The 20531-nt window shown below is 31.0% G+C and overlaps 1 protein-coding gene across 1 annotated transcript; it reads left to right on the top strand.

Annotated features, from left to right (window-relative positions):
• The first annotated feature begins 9113 nt into the window (after positions 1-9113).
• On the top strand, positions 9114-11999 carry LOC125808337 (jasmonate-induced oxygenase 2-like). Its single transcript, XM_049488054.1, has 3 exons — positions 9114-9657; positions 9736-10066; positions 11654-11999. Exons 1-3 carry the CDS (start codon positions 9191-9193, stop codon positions 11921-11923), a joined length of 1068 nt encoding a protein of 355 aa, XP_049344011.1. The 5' UTR covers positions 9114-9190; the 3' UTR covers positions 11924-11999.
• Positions 12000-20531: the final 8532 nt, after the last annotated feature.

Genomic DNA, 20531 nt, shown 5'->3' with positions numbered 1-20531 from the left:
TTTTAATTAAAGAAACCTAAAAATTGATCTGCTTCAATTAAATGTGGTCATTATTTTAGTTTCTAGAATTTGACTATTTGAAAAACATCTTTCGCAAATGTATACTATACTCCTAAATAATTAGGAATTTAGATTTATTTAGAACATTAATAATATATATAAATGTTGGGCCCGTGCTGACACGAGCCATTTTTTTTAGTAATTTCTAGATGTGAGATGTTGTACTTGAATATACTAATATATAATATTATAACATGCTATTTTTTATCTGAATATATCACTTAAACCTATCGTCATTACAACAAGTTCAATTATTTTAGCATGTAAATTATGTCAATGCCTAAATAATATAATTTTAGAGAAAGTTGATAGAATTTACAATCTTATCATTTAATTTATTTATAGTAATCATCAATCATGTATATTATATTAACTAATTTGAAAAATAAATAACTAAGTCAATCAACACACTGCACAGGTTAAGTAAATCAACATTTTTCCATCTTTCTAATTTTATGAATATAGACAAAATTGGATAACAAACTTAGCAATACTAAACCTCTCCACCATGCTAATCTTGGCCACAAAGGCCCAGATGAGTGTTGCACTGCTTATAGTAACCTTATAAGTTATACCTATGGAACATTTCTATTGATTCGAATTTAAACTATTTCCTAGCTTTAAATAAGGGGTTTTGAAATTGTTTGTTTGAAATTGAACCCTTCTTCACTTTCTTCATTTCTATCCCTTTTCTCTTCAATAGTTAATGGGGGAATTGGGCTTCAGAAGAAATTACTCATAAAAGGGAAAATAATACTTATATCCTAAAAAATTAAAATATCTCTCCTTAATGTCTCATTACTTTCATACCTCCTTTTTATTTTAAAATGACATATATCTATTTTTATTCACACGTTGACATTATGCTGGTGTAAGCACCAACATTTTTTCCCTCTGATACCATCACAATTTATGAATATACTCTGATGATATCAAAGAGTGACTGATTCTTTCTCCTTGATACCATCAAAGTATAATATACTCTCATGGTATCTATGAGTAACTGAATAATGCTTTCATTGAGGTTTGCTTCAGTCCTTCGATGAGATTACTCAATCATCCATGAATACCATTACGGTATATCTACATACTGTCATGGTATCATTGAGGTATGTTTCAATTCTTCAATATTTTAATTTAAAAACAGTTCTAGAAAGAGTCAAAATTTAAATACAATTTTTTTAAAATTTGCAAAACGAGAAAAATAATTATAAAAATATATTTTCTACTAATTTAGAGTTTAATGAATAAGATTATGACTTTAATAATTTACTCCTAATTGTTTCTTATTTATTTCTTCAAAACGAAGTCTATTCCTATATGATATCGTTAAAGTATCAATATATCGACGGAGTATCACAGAGGATTAATTCATAGTAGTGATGTTGACGTCATACGCAAAATAAGGGAGAAAGTAGGGTAAGCGGATAAATAATTTGGGTCATGGATCCATTAAGGATAATAATTTGGGTTGTGTCCAATTTGGGTAAATAATTTCCACAATTGGGTCTATTTTGTGTTGTTTTTCCCCTTTTGAAAAAGGAATTTCATTACTAAAAAAAAACAGTGAATACCAACCTAAAAGTTTCTGACCTCAAATGGAGGTCGGTAATTTTCGACCTCCGGAGGTCGGTATTTACAAGTAGTCGATTTTTATGCAAAATAAAGCGGGAAAACCAAATTTCGACCTCTGGAGGTCGGAATTTTTCCCGGAAAAAATGAATTACAATAAAAACCGACCTTTTGATGTCGGTATTAAACAAATAAATAAATAAATAACAATATTTTATTTTTTCTCAATTAAATATAAAAAATAAAATTGAGAAATATTTTAGGTTTGTGTAAAATAAAAACAAAAAAAATTATAATACCGACTTCCGTATGTCGGTAAAATTAAATAGTATGAAAAAATAAATTAATATAAAATACCGACCTCATGAGGTCGGTATTTTTTATATTTAATTGAGAAAATAATACCAACATCAAGAGGTCGGTTTTTATTGTAATTCATTTTTCTGGGAAAAATTCCTACCTCCTGAGGTCGGAATTTGGTTTTCCCACTTTATTTTGCATAAAAATCGACTACTTGTTGTCGGTTATCATATCAACGTAATTTCATACTCTAAATATGGATTATTGATCTAACTTTCTATTTATAAAAGTATACAAAATTGTTACACTTTTTTAAACAATTAATTATAAGTGTGAAATGTAAATTTAGTTTTATGCTAGCAAAATTATGATTAATAGGAATATTTTAAACAAACCGACCTCCGGATGTCGCTTTAATTAAAAGTAATTAGATGAAATAAAAATACCGACTTCCATTAAAAAAGTTGGAGACTATATTGCTTTTCGTGCTAGGCAACTGAGGAAGCTCAACATCTAAAAAAGTTGATACAAGACTATATTGCTTCTTTCATCAAAGTTGGAGATAAGTTTGGTGCTTCTAAATTTCTTAAGTTCAAGTACAATTGTTTTCAATAATGTGTTTGTGTCCATCTAGTATTAATACTTAGCTTTAATTTTTTGATAATTTTTTTGTGTCCATCGAGTGTTTGTTAAGCATAAGTACCAACACTAGTTGATCCTATTGATTATAAAATTGATTTTCTTGCAAGATAGATTTGTGTCCATCTAGTGTTGATTTTAAGCTTTAATTTAGGAATAATGTGTTTGTTATGCATAAGTACCAACACTAGTTAATCCTATTGATGACAAAATTGATTTTCTTGCAAGATCGATTTGTGTCCATCTAGTGTTGATATTAATCTTTAATTTAGGAATAATGTGTTTATTAAGCATAAGTACCAATACTAGTTGATCCTATTGATGACAAAATTGATTTTCTTGCAAGATCGATTTGTGTCCATCTAGTGTTGATATTAAGCTTTAATTTAGGAATAATGTGTTTGTTAAGCATAAGTACCAATACTAGTTGATCATATTGATGACAAAATTGATTTTTTTGCAAGATCGATTTGTGTCCATCTAGTATTGACACTTAGCTTTAAATTTAGAAATAATATATTTGTTGAGCATAAGTACCAACACTAGTTGATCCTATTGATGACAAAATTGATTTTCTTGCAAGATCGATTTGTGTCCATCCAGTGTTGATATTAAGCTTTAATTTAGGAATAATGTGTTTATTAAGCATAAGTACCAATACTAGTTGATCCTATTGATGACAAAATTGATTTTCTTGCAAGATCGATTTGTGTCCATCTAGTGTTGATATTAAGCTTTAATTTAGGAATAATGTGTTTGTTAAGCATAAGTACCAATACTAGTTGATCATATTGATGACAAAATTAATTTTTTTGCAAGATCGATTTGTGTCCATCTAGTGTTGACACTTAGCTTTAAATTTAGAAATGATATATTTGTTAAGCATAAGTACCAACACTAGTTGATCCTATTGATGACAAAATTGATTTTCTTGAAAGATCGATTTGTGTCCATCTAGTGTTGACACTTAGTTTTAAATTTAGAAATAATATATTTGTTAAGCATAAGTATCAACACTATTTGATCCTATAGATGATAAAATTGATTTAGTTGGTGGATTTAGTTGTTGAAATTAAGTCAAAACTAAACTAGGTAAAGTTAAAAAGTTGTTATGTTGTTTAAATAAGTTAAAATAAATAATGTGGTTTAGTTAGTGAATTTAGTTGTTGGAATTAAGTCAAAACTAATGTAGTTAAAGTTGAAAAGTTAAGTTTGTTTAAATAAGTTAAAATAAATATTGTGGTTTAGTTGGTGGATTTAGTTGTTAGAATTATGTCAAAACTAAACTAGTTAAAGTTGTTAAGTTGTTTAAATAAGTTAAAATAAATAATGTGGTTTAGTTAGTGAATTTAGTTGTTGGAATTAAGTCAAAAACTAATGTAGTTAAAGTTAAAAAGTTGTACACTTTGTTTTAATCTTTATATTTAATTGATATAGATGGTAGATAAAGACAAGGGTAAATAAAAAAAATCCGCTAATCCAAAAAAGAAATTTAAGGCCAATGCTATGAGAAGGCCCACTGGGGTCGTGATATCTGATGAGCCCTCTCAAGTTAATATTTCAAAACGAGCCTCGGCACACCAGTCACATAATGCCTCTACTCATGTGGCTCCACAATCTGGTTATACTATATCTGCACCCACTGTGGTACCTAGTTCGAGTTACCAAACATTGCAGGGCTATTCACATCTTGGTCGTGGGTCTACCATACCATCAGGTAGTGCTAGTCAGTGCAATAGTTTGAATACTAGTAGTGGATCAATTGGACTTTCCAATCTTCATCTTGAATCCAATGGCTCAGAGCCTAATACTCCCACCACCCAGAACTCAGATGCACATGGTCCTCAACCAGGCGATAGAGACAATTTTCGGAGACCCGTTATCGAGCCATTAGGATACAAGCATGATTTAATTATGTTTCATCTTTCATTTATCTATTTATATTTTAATTGATTGATTATTTTTTGTCAACTTTACTTTGTCAATGAACTCGTATTTCAGCTTATGTCCGGATGTGGGTATGGCAAAGATTATTTTAAAGTGCATCAGAACTCACTAGAATGGTGTGTATCCGAATTGGAGTTCGATTCCACTTAACACCCAGGGCAGATGTTCAACGAATTTAAGGTAAGAATATATATATATATTAAATTCACATCATATACATTTAAATTCTCTAGTCATTTGAACAATAAATATTTAGTTATTTTTTATTATAGAAATATTATGTATGGGCTCCCGAATACGAGGATGACGTTCAAGTAAACTTCAAGCTTAAAGCTTCAAAGTTGCTTTCTAGCACATTTTGTGACTGTCGGAGAGAAAACAGAATTCCTAAGTTTATGTTACCGGATCGATGGGCTCTGTTACTGAAACATTGGAGTACTGATGAAAAATTTAAAAAGAGGAGTGAGATTGGGAAGATGGCTCACGCATCAGAAAAGGGAGGCTCTTTGTACACTGGTGGAGCTATTAGCCAGGTTACTAGGAAGGAAAGAATGGTATACTTTCTTAATTTAGTAAAATAATTTTTTTCTTTTTTGAAAAGTACTTTTTGGAGATTAATGAGATCAAATTCTATATATGTTATTTGCAGGAAAAAGAGTTGGGTAGGCCGGTAGCTGTAGCAGAGATGTTCAAGGTTACTCACATCAAGAAGAGTACGAACCCCATAGAAGAAGAAAGATGAATTGAGCCACGTGCTCAAGAGACATATGTAAGAACTCCATTCAAACTAATCTTTTTTTCTTTTCCTTGTATATATATATTACATTCTTATTCGTAGAGTTCTTTGTTTAAATTACAGGATAGGTATATACGAATATCTCAGCATTATCGTAGTACTCTACCTCTTGAGAGTCATGACAGACCATTTACACAAGAAGAAAACGAGAATCTTTGGAAACAGAGTGTTGGTGAACCGATTAGAGGTTTAGTCTACGGCTATCCAGAAAAGGTGTATCAGAAGAAGAAGTCTTGGTATTGTGGTTCATCATCCTCAAGCTTTGATGGCGAGGATAGAGAGACAATATCTGCAATGGAGAGTGAGATAGCTTATCTCAATGCCGAGCTTGCTGTTGTAGCCGAAAGAGAGAAGAAGAGAAAAGAAAGAGAGAAGAAGGAGAAGATTTTGGCAGCAAAGGAGATAGAGAACAAGAGGTATGCAGCGCTTCAGGCCCAAGTAACTTTTCTTTTTGAATCAGGAAATATTCTTCCTCCATGTCCGGCCAGCAGTGATGGATCTGATCAGGAGGGTGATGAGAATGATAAGTCTGATAAGGAAAGTGAGGGTGATGAGAATGGTAAGTCTGATAAGGAAAGTGAGGGTGATGAGGAGTAGTTGTATCTATTTGACATTTTAGATTTCTGTATTTTTGGAATTGTTTAATTTGATTGTATTTTAGTTTATTTTGAAGTTGGATGAAGATTATTTTGAAATAGTTTAATGTATATGTTGAAAACATTGTGTTGTTTTGGTTAGATGAAGTTTATTTGGCTTTGGTTTGTTTTGGTATAAATATGCAGGTGGACAACTAAAAATTGCAGCAACTTGCTGCCTGTTTTGTAGCAGAAAACCAACCTCCGGATGTCAGAATTTCAAAAATAATAAATAAAAATACCAACTTCCGGAGGTCAGAATTCCAAAACAAAAAAATAAAAATACCGATCTCCGGAGGTCAGAATTTCAACATTACAAAAATAAAAATACCGACCTCCGGAGGTCAAAATCTTAAAAATAAGAATACCGACCTCCGGAGGTTAGAATCTCAAAAATGCAAAAATAAAAATACCGACCTCCAGAGGTCGGAATTTAAAAATTAAGAAGACACAAATACCGACCTCAGGATGTCGGTATTCCAAAATATGAGAAATAAATATTCTGACCTCAGGAAGTCGGAAAATAAAATAATGAATTTTCTGACATAAAATAAAAACTAACCTCGAGAGGTCGGTATTGAATAGCGACCAAGCTTTTTCCGACCTAAGCTGGGATGTCGGTTTTTGATCGGTATTTCAAGGAATACGACCTCCGGAGGTCGATATTTGTAGGTCGGTATTCACTGTTTTTTTTAGTAGTGCTTTAAAATTGTTTGGTTCGTAGTTGAACCCATCTCCATTTTCTTCCTTTTTATCTTGTTTTTGCTTTGGATGCTAAAGAAAAATCAATTTCAAGAAGAATTTTTTAATTTTTGAAAAGGATAATAATGCTTTCCGGATGAATATGATAGTGGTGAAGAAGAGGATGAGGTGACTGAAGATGAGAGAGAGAAGGGTGGACGGTGGTGGGAGTGGCGGGCGCGATAGAAATGTTGATGGTGGTGGAAGAAGATATGGTCAAAGAAGAGAGATAAAAAAATATAGTAGTTAAAAATGTTAGTTCACGCGCTGAATAGGTGTGCATTGCCTCACAAATTGAGTCAATATGGAATAGAGGGAGTACTTAATATATCTTTGAGAACTTGAGACATTTGATAAATATATTTGCCAAGTAATGACAAGTTGTATGGCCAAACACCATTTCTCTAGTTTTTGTCAAATATATTTGGTGCCAAATGAGTCCTCAGTATAAAATTACAACATTCAAAAGTTTTTTTTATTTTTTAAATTTCGTGTCAAATCAAAAGAAGTCTAATAAACTAAAAAGGAAAGGATAATAACTTGATAAAAAATGTGAAGTAAAAATGGATGACGGAGCATATTGGTGATTAATGGCAATTAATGATTATTGTGCTTTGGAAAAGAGAACTTTTGAAGTTGCACTGAAAAAACAGTAACCACATCGTGCATGGAGACACGACTAATAGAACCTGCAAAAAATTGTGGCGAAATTTGACACGATTAAATATTTTAAAAATGATATGAAAATCGTGAATAGTAAGGAAATTTTTAAAAGCTTATTGGAAGAGTTGTAGATTCGTTCACGATAAACAAATAAAGTAAATATCTAAATGGCTGTATAGTTTTGCATTTTGTCGGTTTTAGTTAATTTGAAAATTCAGTGTCCATTAAAAATGATGGGAATCCTATCAAGAAAAAAGAGGTATAAGCATCACCTCTCGATCCAATCCATTTTACTTGGCCTCCCCAACACACTCTTGATACGAAAGAAACACTTTTGTCATTTTCCCTTCAAAATGTGATCCTTTAACCTCCAAATTCCATTATCCTCCCTATTACCCTTAAGTTTGTTCGGTCAATTAGTGGCCGAAATTCGAAGCCCCAAAACTTTTTGTTAACATCTCAAATATCCAGTGTTTTGATTTTAAAAATATTCAGATATATACATTTTATATTTAAATATTCTAAACTTGAAAAAAGATAAATTGGACCAATGAAGAAACGACACATGAAGATGAAAATGAATAAAATAAAAGGTCCCTCCATGTTATACTTCCGTTTTCAATCCTAGTCATTCCTAGTTTAGAGTGACCAAATGGTCCTCTATCAATTTGTGAAAAAGCACATGTTCTTTGTTATTTTCGTATACAACACTTTTATTCATTTTGATTAGAACAATATTTGAAATTTAAAGCACTTTGTGCGATGGAAGATGCATTTGTCTCCATGAGCAAGTAATTATTAAATTGACTGATGCTATATTATGATTGTCTGTCATTTGTGTGGTCAGCGCCTATGCAATTTAGTACACATAATTCTAAAATAATATCCCAACTAGCGCCCACCAACACACTAAAACCCCACGTTATAACAATAGCGTGTTAATTATGCCTCATCATATTTGTCACGTTCTCCTTACCTCCATTACCCCATTTCACTACACCACACACAACCCAACCGTCCACTTTTGATACTACTCCACTTTATTGATCGAGTCAGAATTTTCATTAAGAAATATCAAAATATAAAAAAATAAAGATCATGTGTAGGTAAAAAGGTGTCGATATAAAAGAAAATAATTTTATCTAGCTACATAGTGTATTTTCTAACGAAGAAATGTCGATTGACACCTCTCAACTATATGTTGCTATACATTGATGTGATTGTAAAATCAATCAAATTGTTTCACTATGAATTGCATTTTTTCTTGATTTCACATTTATGTTTTATCATAATTTCACCGGATACTTATCACCTTTCACAATCAATAGACATGTCAACCAAAGCAAGGACAGATAGGAAGAATCACCTAGTATATCTAGTGTTTCTTGTCTCTATCGAGTTTAGTTTTGAACCTGAGACCTCACGGTTCTCAACCATTTTATTGATCACAATATCACACTCTTGAGTGCTTCTTGATTTCAATTTTTGCTCCAATCAAAAATCAAATAATAATTATTAATCGAGTGACCATATGAAAAAACATTTCTAAGGGCAAGTATAATAATTCTTTTTATCTGAAAAGTGGCAGGAGGCCTCTTCTTGGCCACTATATATATAATTGTTGGGCGATTACTATTTTCTCCAGTTGTTGTATATATATTTATTTTTGTAGAAAATCCAGCGGCAAGTTGCCCCGTCGTATTCTCGTCGTATCCTCTGTAAATTTCTGTGAATACAGAGAGATTTGTGTTAGATGTTGTGGGGTAGAGAAGGAATGTTTTAATTTGTTGCATATTATGATATTTTTTGTTATTGTTGAAATAAAGAGTAAATTATAATGAAATCCCCACGAGATAATTGGCCAGAACCAATAGTTCGTGTCCAATCTTTATCTGATAGTGGGATTTCAACAATTCCAACAAAATATGTGAAGCCACTAAATGAGAGGCCATCATTAAGTAAGTTTAGTGATGTTAATATTCCAACGATTGATCTTGAGGGAAGCAGTAATTATGAAGAAATTTCAGAAGCGTGTCGAGATTGGGGATTTTTTCAGGTTGTTAATCATGGGGTTCGGCGAGAGCTCATGGATGAAGCGCGACAAGTTTGGAGAGAGTTTTTTCATCAGCCGATGGATGTTAAGCAAAGTTATGGAAATACGCCTAAGACTTATGAGGGATATGGAAGTCGACTTGGAGTTGAGAAAGGTGCTATTCTTGATTGGAGTGATTATTATTTTCTTCACTATCTTCCTGGATATTTGAAGGACCATAACAAATGGCCTGCCCTCCCTCTTTCCCTAAGGTATGTATGTTACTTTTTCTTTTTGCATACTTTGATACTATATATATCTCATCTAAAAAAAGTTTAAGCTGTATGCAGGAAAGTGATGGAAGAATATTCAAAACAAGTGGTGAATTTTGGTGGACGTTTAATGAAGATATTCTCAGAAAATCTTGGATTAAAAGAAGATGTTTTACAAAATGCATTTGGTGGTGAAGATATAGGAGCATGTCTAAGGGTAAACTTTTATCCAAAATGTCCACAACCAGACTTGACCTTAGGCCTTTCTCCACATTCGGATCCTGGTGGCATGACCATTCTCCTCCCGGACCAACATGTCGCTGGCCTTCAGGTCCGACGCAACGCTCATTGGATCACTGTAAAACCAGCTTCACATGCTTTCATCGTCAATATAGGCGATCAAATTCAGGTTGGTTAGTTAATACATCTTATTTTTATTTTTAGTACCACAACATATATTTTGACGAAATTAATTTTCTTAATACATATAATAATGCATGTATATCCATCGATGGTCACTTTTCCCCTTTTAATGGAAAACATCAAAAAATAAAAAACATTTTTTCTGAAAATTGACTTTGTAATACAAAACACAACTTGATGTTTATTTTTAGTTTCTATTTGCAATTACATTATCTTTAATGAGAAGAAATTGACCAAAAATAATCATATGGGAACGAGTGAAAACAGCCTCCCCAACCCCCACGTCCTCTTGCTTTGTCTTAAACATAACGAAAATTTAAAAAGCCAAATTTTAGAAAAATATTATACGTCATGGACTAGTTGTTTGCTATGGATAAGTCTTAATAATTCTATATTGTTTCTCACATTTTTTTTTCCAAAGACCACGCAAGGATAAAATTAAAAAAACATCAATACAACATTCAACATTAAACACTGTCATGTCACATCTTTTTTTATTTTGATATATGACATCTAACCAGGTTCATTTAATTTGGTCATTTTATCGACTATCAAATTGCTTTCCGTACATGCATATTTCCTGAATCCTGCATATCGAATTGTGTTGAGTAATTATAACTTCCCTTATATATAAGAACTATAAAAAAAAAACTCTCGGTCTCAATTTATACAAAAATGTTTGACCAAATTTAAGAATGAAAAGAACTTTTTTGAAACTTCTAGCTTAAAAATAAGTTATTAATTTGTGTAACGATAAATCATTTTATTGTGGGTAAAATAAAAAATTAAAGGCAAATTATTACTAAATATACAAAAAAATAAAAAATTAAAACGGAGTAATACTTTTTTTAGACCAACCAAAAAATAAACTGCCACATTAATTTGATTGCTTGATTAAAAGAGAATTAGCAAGTAACCATCCATCTTCCGAAGTAAAGGGCTTTAGCACATGCTACCCTACAGGAGACCAAATTGACGTGAATTCTATAAACATTCCTTTATAATGACTTCATTGTAATTTTAAGTAACTTTTTTTTTTTTTGGAGAAATATTGCAACTTTAATACGTAAATTTTACACTTTTAAGGATTCTTGATTCACTCATTTTTTTCGAGAATAGTTCTGAAAACAATTAACGTTGACTTGCTATATTCTTCCAAATTTGTAATTATTTTTGGAAGTAGTAAACATTGACTAATTAGCATAAAAAATTTAATATTGTGTTTGCCTAGATAGTTAATCTTTTATTTTATTGAAGAAAGATTAAAGAGAGGTAAACATTACTTGTCCCTTAATAATAAAATAATGGCAATTTATTTCGTAAAAGCCAATATTTGGCACACAGTCATACAACCTTATCCTATTGAATATATGGACCTCACATCTGAAGATAAATTACAACATATATGAAATGTTGGACCACTAGAAAAACTGTACATGAATATTCTTCTTGATTTTCATTCTCTTTTTTTTTCTGATTGTAGAGTATATATCTCAGCTATTGAATATTTCATATGATTGAGATGTTACTTGGTCAACAATTAATTTGTGTGTTGATGTACTTAAATATGTAGATATTAAGCAATGCGATATACAAGAGCGTTGAGCATCGAGTGATGGTAAATTCCGCAGAAGAACGCATCTCCCTAGCGTTTTTCTACAATCCAAAAAGTGATTTGATGATAGAACCAGTAAAGGAGCTGCTCACCACACACAATGTTTCTCCATTGTATCCACCAAGGACTTTTGATCAGTATAGACTCTACATAAGGACTAAAGGGCCTCAGGGAAAATCACAGTTAGGGGAATCAAATAAATTAAATCCCCAACATGACAAAATGTAATTGATGTCTTTTTTTTTTGTAATAATAATAATAATAATAATAATAATAGTGTCATACTAGCTTGTATGGATTTCAATTATTGTCCACTAAAGTTTAGCTAGGCAGATGAAAATAAATCCCCCAACATTTTTTATCAGTTCAATTATAGCATTCAAATCATGTCTTCAGGGCAGATTTAATTTTGCAAGTGATGACACGAAAAATATGAATTGCTTACTTTAAAGACTATAACTAGAGGTGAATTGCCTATATTAAGTAAATTAGGAGTAACATTTTTTTTAATCTGAAAAATAATGCGGGTAACTAGGTAAAACTGATTAATATACACTATATATATACGTAGTTAGTGCATATAATTATTAAATATTATATATATATTTTTGAGAAGTTTCACAAATCTTTTTTTTTGGAATTAAGAAAGAGGGCAAATATAGGCAGGTCTCTCTTTTTGACTTGTGAAATTTTTTAGTGCGTTTCAACTACTTCTCCACCTCTGAGTTTAATTTAATTAAATTGATACTAAACATGTTTTGCATTGGATAATTAAATTTTATATAAACGAGTTATCCAATTAATTTAAATCTTTTTTTATTTCAACACCTCTCTTCATGATCTATCAAATCACTTGAAATAATAAATAATGTTATAGGTCAATATGTCCTGAAATATATTTAGTTACAATAATTTGGATAGTGCAATTAATGGTGGAGAGCATGCTAAGAAACTTATTAATGTAGCGTAGACTTTCAAAAAATTTAGTGGTCATCCAAGAATAATTGAAAAATTGATAAAGAAGCATTTTATGGTGGTTAGTTTTTTTTTTTTTTTTTTTTTTGGTTTTTTGTTTACCTTATAGTATTGTTATTTATAAAAATTGATAAGTGATTTATTTGAGCTCTAAGAATTTTGTAAGGTAGAGTTCAACATTATCAAGGATATAGTGGGAGCTTGCACAAAAAAGGTTGCAGTTTTCCAAAAAAAAAATTGTTGAATGGGAAAAACAACAAAAAATAAAAGAGGTAGTCAGGATTGTTTATTGAATTCAGATTGTGTTTTAACTACAACATGACATTATTTAAGAAATAAAATTAGTCCACAAACAGACATTTAATCACTAGAAGTTAAAGCAAAGATATATACGAAATTATCTATGCTAAAAGATTCGAAATACATAATATGAGGTCAAAGAATTATTTAGAAATTTAAGGGTATAACCTAGTGTTTTAACTATAGTAGTGCACTCTTTTTTTCTAGCCTTTCTTATTGCTATTTACTTCTTCTTGTGATTGTGTATCTCTTTATTGCTTAAAAGCTTATGAACACTTGCATTATAGCAATAACTTTGTCAAATTGTCTTCCATTATTATGTATGGTGATAATTAAGGTTCCTTGTTGAAGAATCTCATGGTTTTTCCGTTCTAATATAATTATGCTCTTTTGCTTTCGTTATATTGATTAAAAGAAGTTCATGTGTGCTATCAAAGAGTTTGAAATTACATGTTCCTTCCAGGTTAAAAATATATACATTTGTAGGGAAAACTAACAAGTTTCATAGTTGGTTCATTGATTTTTTATGCATAAATAATTGAAATCTAAAAGTTACTAGTTTATATTTGCAAAATTTTTAGAGTAGAGATTACATCTTATTTTATAAATTTTAACCAAATAAAATGACCTATAAGAAGAAACAGTTTTTTGGTAGTCTTGTGAGCTTTGGTCTACTTCATTTCTTTGGTTTTAATTTGTTAAAGTGAAGATTCCATTTATAGAGTGGCATGATAACCTTGTCATGTATAAAAAAAATAATCACAGCTGGGACAAAGCTTACTAGTTCTCTGCACCACTTTAGCAATTGGAGACTTTAATTGAGAATTTAATTGGCTGCTCCTGAACAACTATATATGCGCGACTATGAAAGAGATGTAATTTAAGATGTCTACGATGCTTTTGAATTTTTCATCTTATATTTGATTTGACAATTTCGTTATGTTCATTCAGTAGTATAATTATTTGGAAGAAGGTGAAGAGCAATAAGAGGATGAATGTGGTAAAAAGAGGAAAAAACGAAAAAACTTTCAAACAACTAGAGCATTGAAAATATAGCAAGAATGTGTAATTAAGTAAAACTTGTTGCTCTTTGATTGGATTTGAAGCAAATTATTGACTCCTTTAATACAATGGAATATAACATCACATCAAGAATGCTTCACTACACCCCTCTTAACAAGATCATAAAATGCACTTGTAAATCATGGAAAAGAAAAGTCTACAAATGATTAGTTTAGGAGAGAAATAGGCCAAGTCAGTATTATTTGGTGTGCTACTCTTGAAAACTACCAGACTAAATATTAAACATAATCGATCCAAACCAAAAGTTGAACCAAATCGATTTTATTTCAGTTTGATTTAGTTTTAGATTTTTAAAAATTGATAGTAATTTTATTTCAGTTTTAAATTTTTAAAAATCGATAGTAATTGATTTGGTTATGATTTTGTTCAGAAAAAATCGAAGAAATAATCTAACCGAATTGATAAATGATATATATATTTTTCTTAAAGTGGGGTAAGAAAAATATTTTAAATTGTATTTTTAAAAGAAATTATTGACTCCTTTATTACAATGGAATATAACATCACATCAAGAATGCTTCACTATACCCTTCTTAACAAGATCATAAAATGCACTTGTAAATCATGGAAAAGAAAAGTCTTATGTTGATATTATTGACATGGTAGGTGCTGACAATATTTTACTCTAAAAGGGACCTTTGTGTTTACTAGTAGTTTTTTGTTACAAAAAAAACATGCAATAAACGAATTAATATGATAATACTGGCATGCTGGAAAGTGCATACTTGTGCCTTCTAGCACGTTTAGGAAAGTGCGTATAAGTAAATGCCCTCGCTATAATATGTTGGCAGGGGCGGACCCACATGGTCTCTAGGGTTCACCCGAACTCTCTCGGCAAAAAATTACACTATAATAGGGATAAGGGTCTGAAAAATACTTCAACTTTGATCGAATTTACTGTTGCGATACTAAACTTTCATAAGGACTTATTACCTCCCTAGACTATTTAATACCGCATTTTTTACCCCTTGAACTATTTAATAGTGTATTTTAAAGGTATATATGTGCCCATGTGGACACATTACTATTTATAATTTTGCATTATTTTTTATGTCCACGTGGGCAAATATATATGTTTAAAATACGGTATTAAATAGTCTAGGGAGGTAATAGGTCCTCATGAAAGTTTAGTATCAAAACAGCAAATTCGACCAAAGTTGAGGTATTTTTCAGACCCTTATCCCCAATATGTATAAGGTAAACTTTTTGAATTTATGTAGATATAATAATTTTGAAACCCCTCACGAACAAAAATTATAAGTTATAGTGTAGTGGTAGATCTCTTTTTAGATTGGCCCTCACGTCGATAGTTCAAATTCCACCGTGATCATTTTATTTCTTTACCTTCTCTTCATTTAGCCCTAAATGAAAATTCGGAATCCACCACTATATATCAATATGATATATGATATTAATTTCTACAACTCTTTCCATCGACAATAATTAATCTTAAATGCCTTCGAAGTTGTTTGAAAGCACTAGCAAATTAAATCTATGGTTATTTTAATGAATTTGAGTGCATCTAAAAAGATATTTGCACAAGATGTGCATAACTTGATCATTTACTAGTTGCTTGGAAAGTTTAAGACAATGGTATGTATTTTATCCTTTTTGGAAACGATTACATAATAAATAGAAAATTAAATCTTGTCAATGACATGAAATTTAATTTTCATCACCATTCCCTGCTTGTATTTGATGAGAATGAAATTAAATCTTCTAGATATAGCTATTGGGATATATATTATTAACCATATATTGTGATATACTATTTATTATAGAATAATTATTCAGTTTTAATAAAAAATTCAATAAACATATATTTGTTTATGGTGTCTGTTTACTTATATAATAGATGATTTAGTGTATAGAGTTTTAGCTCATACACAGAGGATTAAATCATTGTTTCTTATAAGCAAAAAGTTTTTTGTTCACAATCTAAGATGGAAATTTGACATGCCATCGATACGATTGTAGCACAAGATTATATATAATTTATCTTGATAAAGGGAACGGTATATATAGTTCCAACTTTTTGTGCTAGTGCATTTTGTATGTATTGAACGGGACCGAGTAGAGATAGTTGTTTTGGACTGACTGACAAAAGCATATTCTCTAAACTGTTAAATGTACTTATATTCTCAATCCTGATATAACTATTATGATTTGTGTATATTAATTATCGTTTTGATTTATTAAAAGGTGAGATTCTGAGATGGGTCAATATGCCTGGTAGATTAGATGATAATAATATATATTGGTGAAATAATAAGTTAGTTGATGGAATACATGTCTCGCTATAGAGATTAATGATATGCCTTTTTGAGAAGCTTATAAGTTTTCATCATATCAAACTTTGCAAATGGATTTATGAATTCGACACATGAAATAAGTTAAGCAGTGCTCTAAAGGAAATTAATTATTGAATTAAATTCGTCAGTAATTTAATTTGTTGATTAGTATATGTAATCTTTACATGGGGAATTACATAAGTGTTTAATGGGGAACTTCAAAATATAAATAGACGAGTGCAATTGCGAATTTTTAGTGGAATGATTTGTAATTTATTATGGTAAGGATAATTCAAATTAATTATTTGAAATTATTTTCATACTAGGAAGCCTCAATAATTAATTATGTGGTCTCTATAGTGCCCATATTTGACTAGAACTCAGAATCTTATTTCTAAGGAAAGAGAAGAGGAAGACACGTTAGTTTGGTTGAAGAAAAACCAACGTGTGTTTTTTCTTCTTCATTTTTTCAAGAAAAACTTGTTTTTTCTTCTCCTTGTTGGAGTGGGAAGAAATCTCTATAAGTAGGATTTCTTCTAACCTAAAAAAACATATATTATATTCGATACTTGCCCACCCAAGTATTGAGAGAGTTCGAATGTGAACTTGGGATCATTGTAGAAGATTATAAAGTTGTTCTCTATCTAGTGGATTCGCTTGAAAGTCTGTCTAATTTGTGGATTCGCTTGAAGGTATCTGTTCACGTACGCTTCAAGAGGTAATTTTTGAATTAATTTTCAGCAAGTTTATGTGTTCTAGCATATGATTATATGTGTTCTAGCATAAACATTATTGGTTATCTGTTATTCATGTAAGCAATATGATTCTGATATGCTTCCGTTGTGTATATAGTTTTCCAACAATACCTTATTTGGATCCTTAGATAGGTTCAACTTTCGACAAAATATTTCTGTGTGTCTTTTTATGCCACAATGATAACACTCAATATCCTTAAGTCTACCTCAAAATTTGCTTTTATTATAGGGGAAATGACAAATATACCCTCAAACTATCGTAAATGGTATACAGATACCCTCCGTCATACTTAGAGCTGTCAAAATGGGCTTGGCCCGCTAGGCCGGTCCAACCCAACCCTTGAATTAAATGGGGTTGGGCTCAATTTTTTCAACCCATTTAGGAACGAGGCTTTTTAACCCAGCCTCATTTGGCCTACTGGCCTCGTAGGCCCAACCCGCAAGCCTCAGAGGCCAGCCCGCGGGCTGTGAATTTTAAAAATATTTACTTTATATATTTTAAATAATGTTTTACTTGTTAAGATTTTGTCAATAAATATTTTTAAAATATCAATATAAAATCAAGACTATATTTTTTACATATCTTTTACATTTTAGTGTCATTAGCCCACTAAATTTTCTTATTAGCCCAAGTTCATTACTCCATTATAACTATGAATCTTTGACCTCTTTTACTTTTGTTTTTATGCCTAATTTTTCACTTCTCCTTTATTGTCTTGTTTATGAAAATAATGATCGTGTAATGTTTTTTTGCTCGGATGAATCTTATGAATGTTGTATCTTGGCTATTATGTATTTGTTTTGTAAATATTCGCTGAAGTATGTGTAATTCATGAATGAATTTATGTATGAATTGATTTCGTGTCCATCAGACATCAACGTTCGTATCCTTTCTAAGAGGAAAATGTTGTTCGTTTTTTGGTTGAAGGGCCAACCCATCCCAACCCGTGGCCCGCTTAGGGCTGGGTTGGGCTGCTATTTTATTGGCCCTTTAATTAAAAGGGTCAGTCCGTCCCAACCCATTTAATTCTCTAGCCCGTTAGGGTTGGGTTGGGTTGGGCCAACCCATTTTGATAGCTCTAGTCATACTTTTGGGACATTGATATCCCTGTCATCCAAAAATTAGAGCATATATACCCTTTATACTAACGGACATACACGTGTCATAATCTTATCCACTGACCCGACATTTATTAAATATCAAATCAATGGAAAAGATTGTGCCACGTGTCCCTATTTAGTCTTCCATTAGAGTGAAGAGCATATATATGCTCTAGTTTTTGGACGACAGGGCACCAATGTCCCAAAAGTATGACGGAGGGTATCTACATACCATTTACGATAGTTCGGAGGTATATTTGTCTCATTTCCCTTCTTGAAAATATAGATACTTCAAAGTAAAATCATAAATATGAGCAATTAACTCTCTTGAAATTATCACCTAAAAGATATAAATGAGGGACAAAAATGAAAAAAAAATTCTAACAACTCTCTTGAACTTTAAACAATTTATTTGTTTTGAACGATAAAAAAAGACTCAACAATTCATTTATTTTGAAATAGGGAGAATATTAAATTAGTATATTGTCCTATCTCTATTTGATTATAATATAAAATGGTAGAATTTGCTAATGTGCCTACCTAGAGACTTCTCTCATCATTTATTAATTATGTCCCACTTGAATGTCATGAACATTTGCTCCACCATATTTTAGGATTAACATAGCATCATTCTTGTCGACATGATAAGCAAATACTTATATTAAATTATCAACCATGGAAGTCAGAGGAAGGGTGTCTATTATAAATCTTATTTAACAACCAGTTATAAGATATGTAAGAACTAAAAGGTATTCAATTACAAAATCGTGACATATTCCATGAATCTAAAATAATATAAGATATTCTGTTTCTACAAACTTCTAAAATATTTTTTAATTTGATGTCCTTTTCTTATCAAATAGTATGGGGTAAAATGGTAAATTTGCAATACCAATTAATATTTTTTAAAGGGTTAAAATTGTCCCATGAACTATGTGAAATAAATCAGTTACACCCTCTGTTACATTTTCGAATTAAAATTGCCCCCGTCGTTATCTCAAAAAATCACAAATACCCTCGAGAGTTAACATCAGCCACATGACAAGTTATGTGACACTAATTTCTCCACCTAAGCTTGTCAACTAGAATATCCACTCATTAATTCTAAACCAATCTTATTAAAATCCGACCCCCTAAAATTAAAATGCAAACATCTATCTTTTCACCTCAACTTTGTCATAGAGATTAGAGGCCCTCAAGCACAACTTTTCATGTGTTAAATCCTTCCAAGCAACCAGAATAGAGAAGCTAAGCTCAAATACCATGCAATACAGTCGGTTACCACGGCTCCACAGGTCCTTTCACATAAATCAACAAATTGCTGTCAATTTGCATCTTGGTTTCCATTCTGAGCCAAGTACGCTATAGCTGCTGATGACCCTATTGCACCCATTGCCATTTGCCAATACAATAATCACCTTCAAAATTATCAAAAAAATCTATTCACAATAAAAACTAATTGAGGGCTTCGGCGACAAATCTGAGATAGGACGCCTCAAGCTCAACAAAGTTGGGGTGAAAAGACAATGTTTGCCTCTTAATTTTAGTGAATCGGGTTTAGCAAGAACGAAGTTAGGATTCACGTTATAAATTGGGTCAAAATTAATGAGTAGATATCCTAGTTGCCAAGCTTAGATAGAGAAATTAGTGTCATGTGGCTTGTGTTTAACTGGTCTTAACTGTTGAGGGTAATTATAGTCTTTGAGTGTTGGGATAAAGATGAGGGCATTTTTATTCAAAAATATAACTGAGGGAATAAATGATCTATTTTGCATAGTTCAGGGGAAATTTTAATCCTTTTTTATTTTTTAATAAGTGTGTTAAGTCAAAATTTGACAAGTAAAAAAGGATAGAGGAAATATATTTTCAAGTGCAGTAAGATATGTAGAATTTAATACAAGAAATAAAACACCGCGTTAATTACGAAGTGACACATTATATAATAAGGAAAAATTACGCGGTTAAGCAAACTTATACTACTTAATTACTCATTATAGCTATAGTTTGCTATAATTACCATTTGCGACTAACATTATACATTAATTACGTGGGCTGACTTCGAGTTGTATAATTAGCCATGTTTGTATAATTTGCCACATTTGTATAATTCGCAACTAACAATTCTTCGTTTGATTTGTATTTGTATACGATGGTTTGTATTTGTATATGTCGATGATTTCCTTTAGTTTTTCAGTTTTGTCACCATATACATTCAATCTTTTTGTGTATAACTTTTTAAAGTTTGTATAAATGTGTAGTTTTCAGCTTTTGTATAATATAATTTATATAATGTAATTTGTATAATATATTTTGTATAATTGTTTAAAGTTC

Source organism: Solanum verrucosum, unplaced genomic scaffold, assembly GCF_900185275.1.
Source record: "Solanum verrucosum unplaced genomic scaffold, falcon-dt-bn FXZP01000112.1, whole genome shotgun sequence".
NCBI lineage: Eukaryota > Viridiplantae > Streptophyta > Magnoliopsida > Solanales > Solanaceae > Solanum > Solanum verrucosum.
Note: the sequence above shows the minus strand (reverse complement) of the source record. Positions and strands in the feature narration are given on the sequence as shown.

What these genes read in the sequence shown, in the direction of transcription:
- LOC125808337 (XM_049488054.1), top strand. Translation starts at nt 9,191, where the DNA reads ATGAAATCCCCACGAGATAATTGGCCAGAACCAATAGTTCGTGTCCAA. An exon ending in GCCCTCCCTCTTTCCCTAAG is followed by an intron (nt 9,658 to 9,735) that starts GTATGTATGTTA and finishes AGCTGTATGCAG; the next exon opens with GAAAGTGATGGAAGAATATT. An exon ending in ATATAGGCGATCAAATTCAG is followed by an intron (nt 10,067 to 11,653) that starts GTTGGTTAGTTA and finishes TTAAATATGTAG; the next exon opens with ATATTAAGCAATGCGATATA.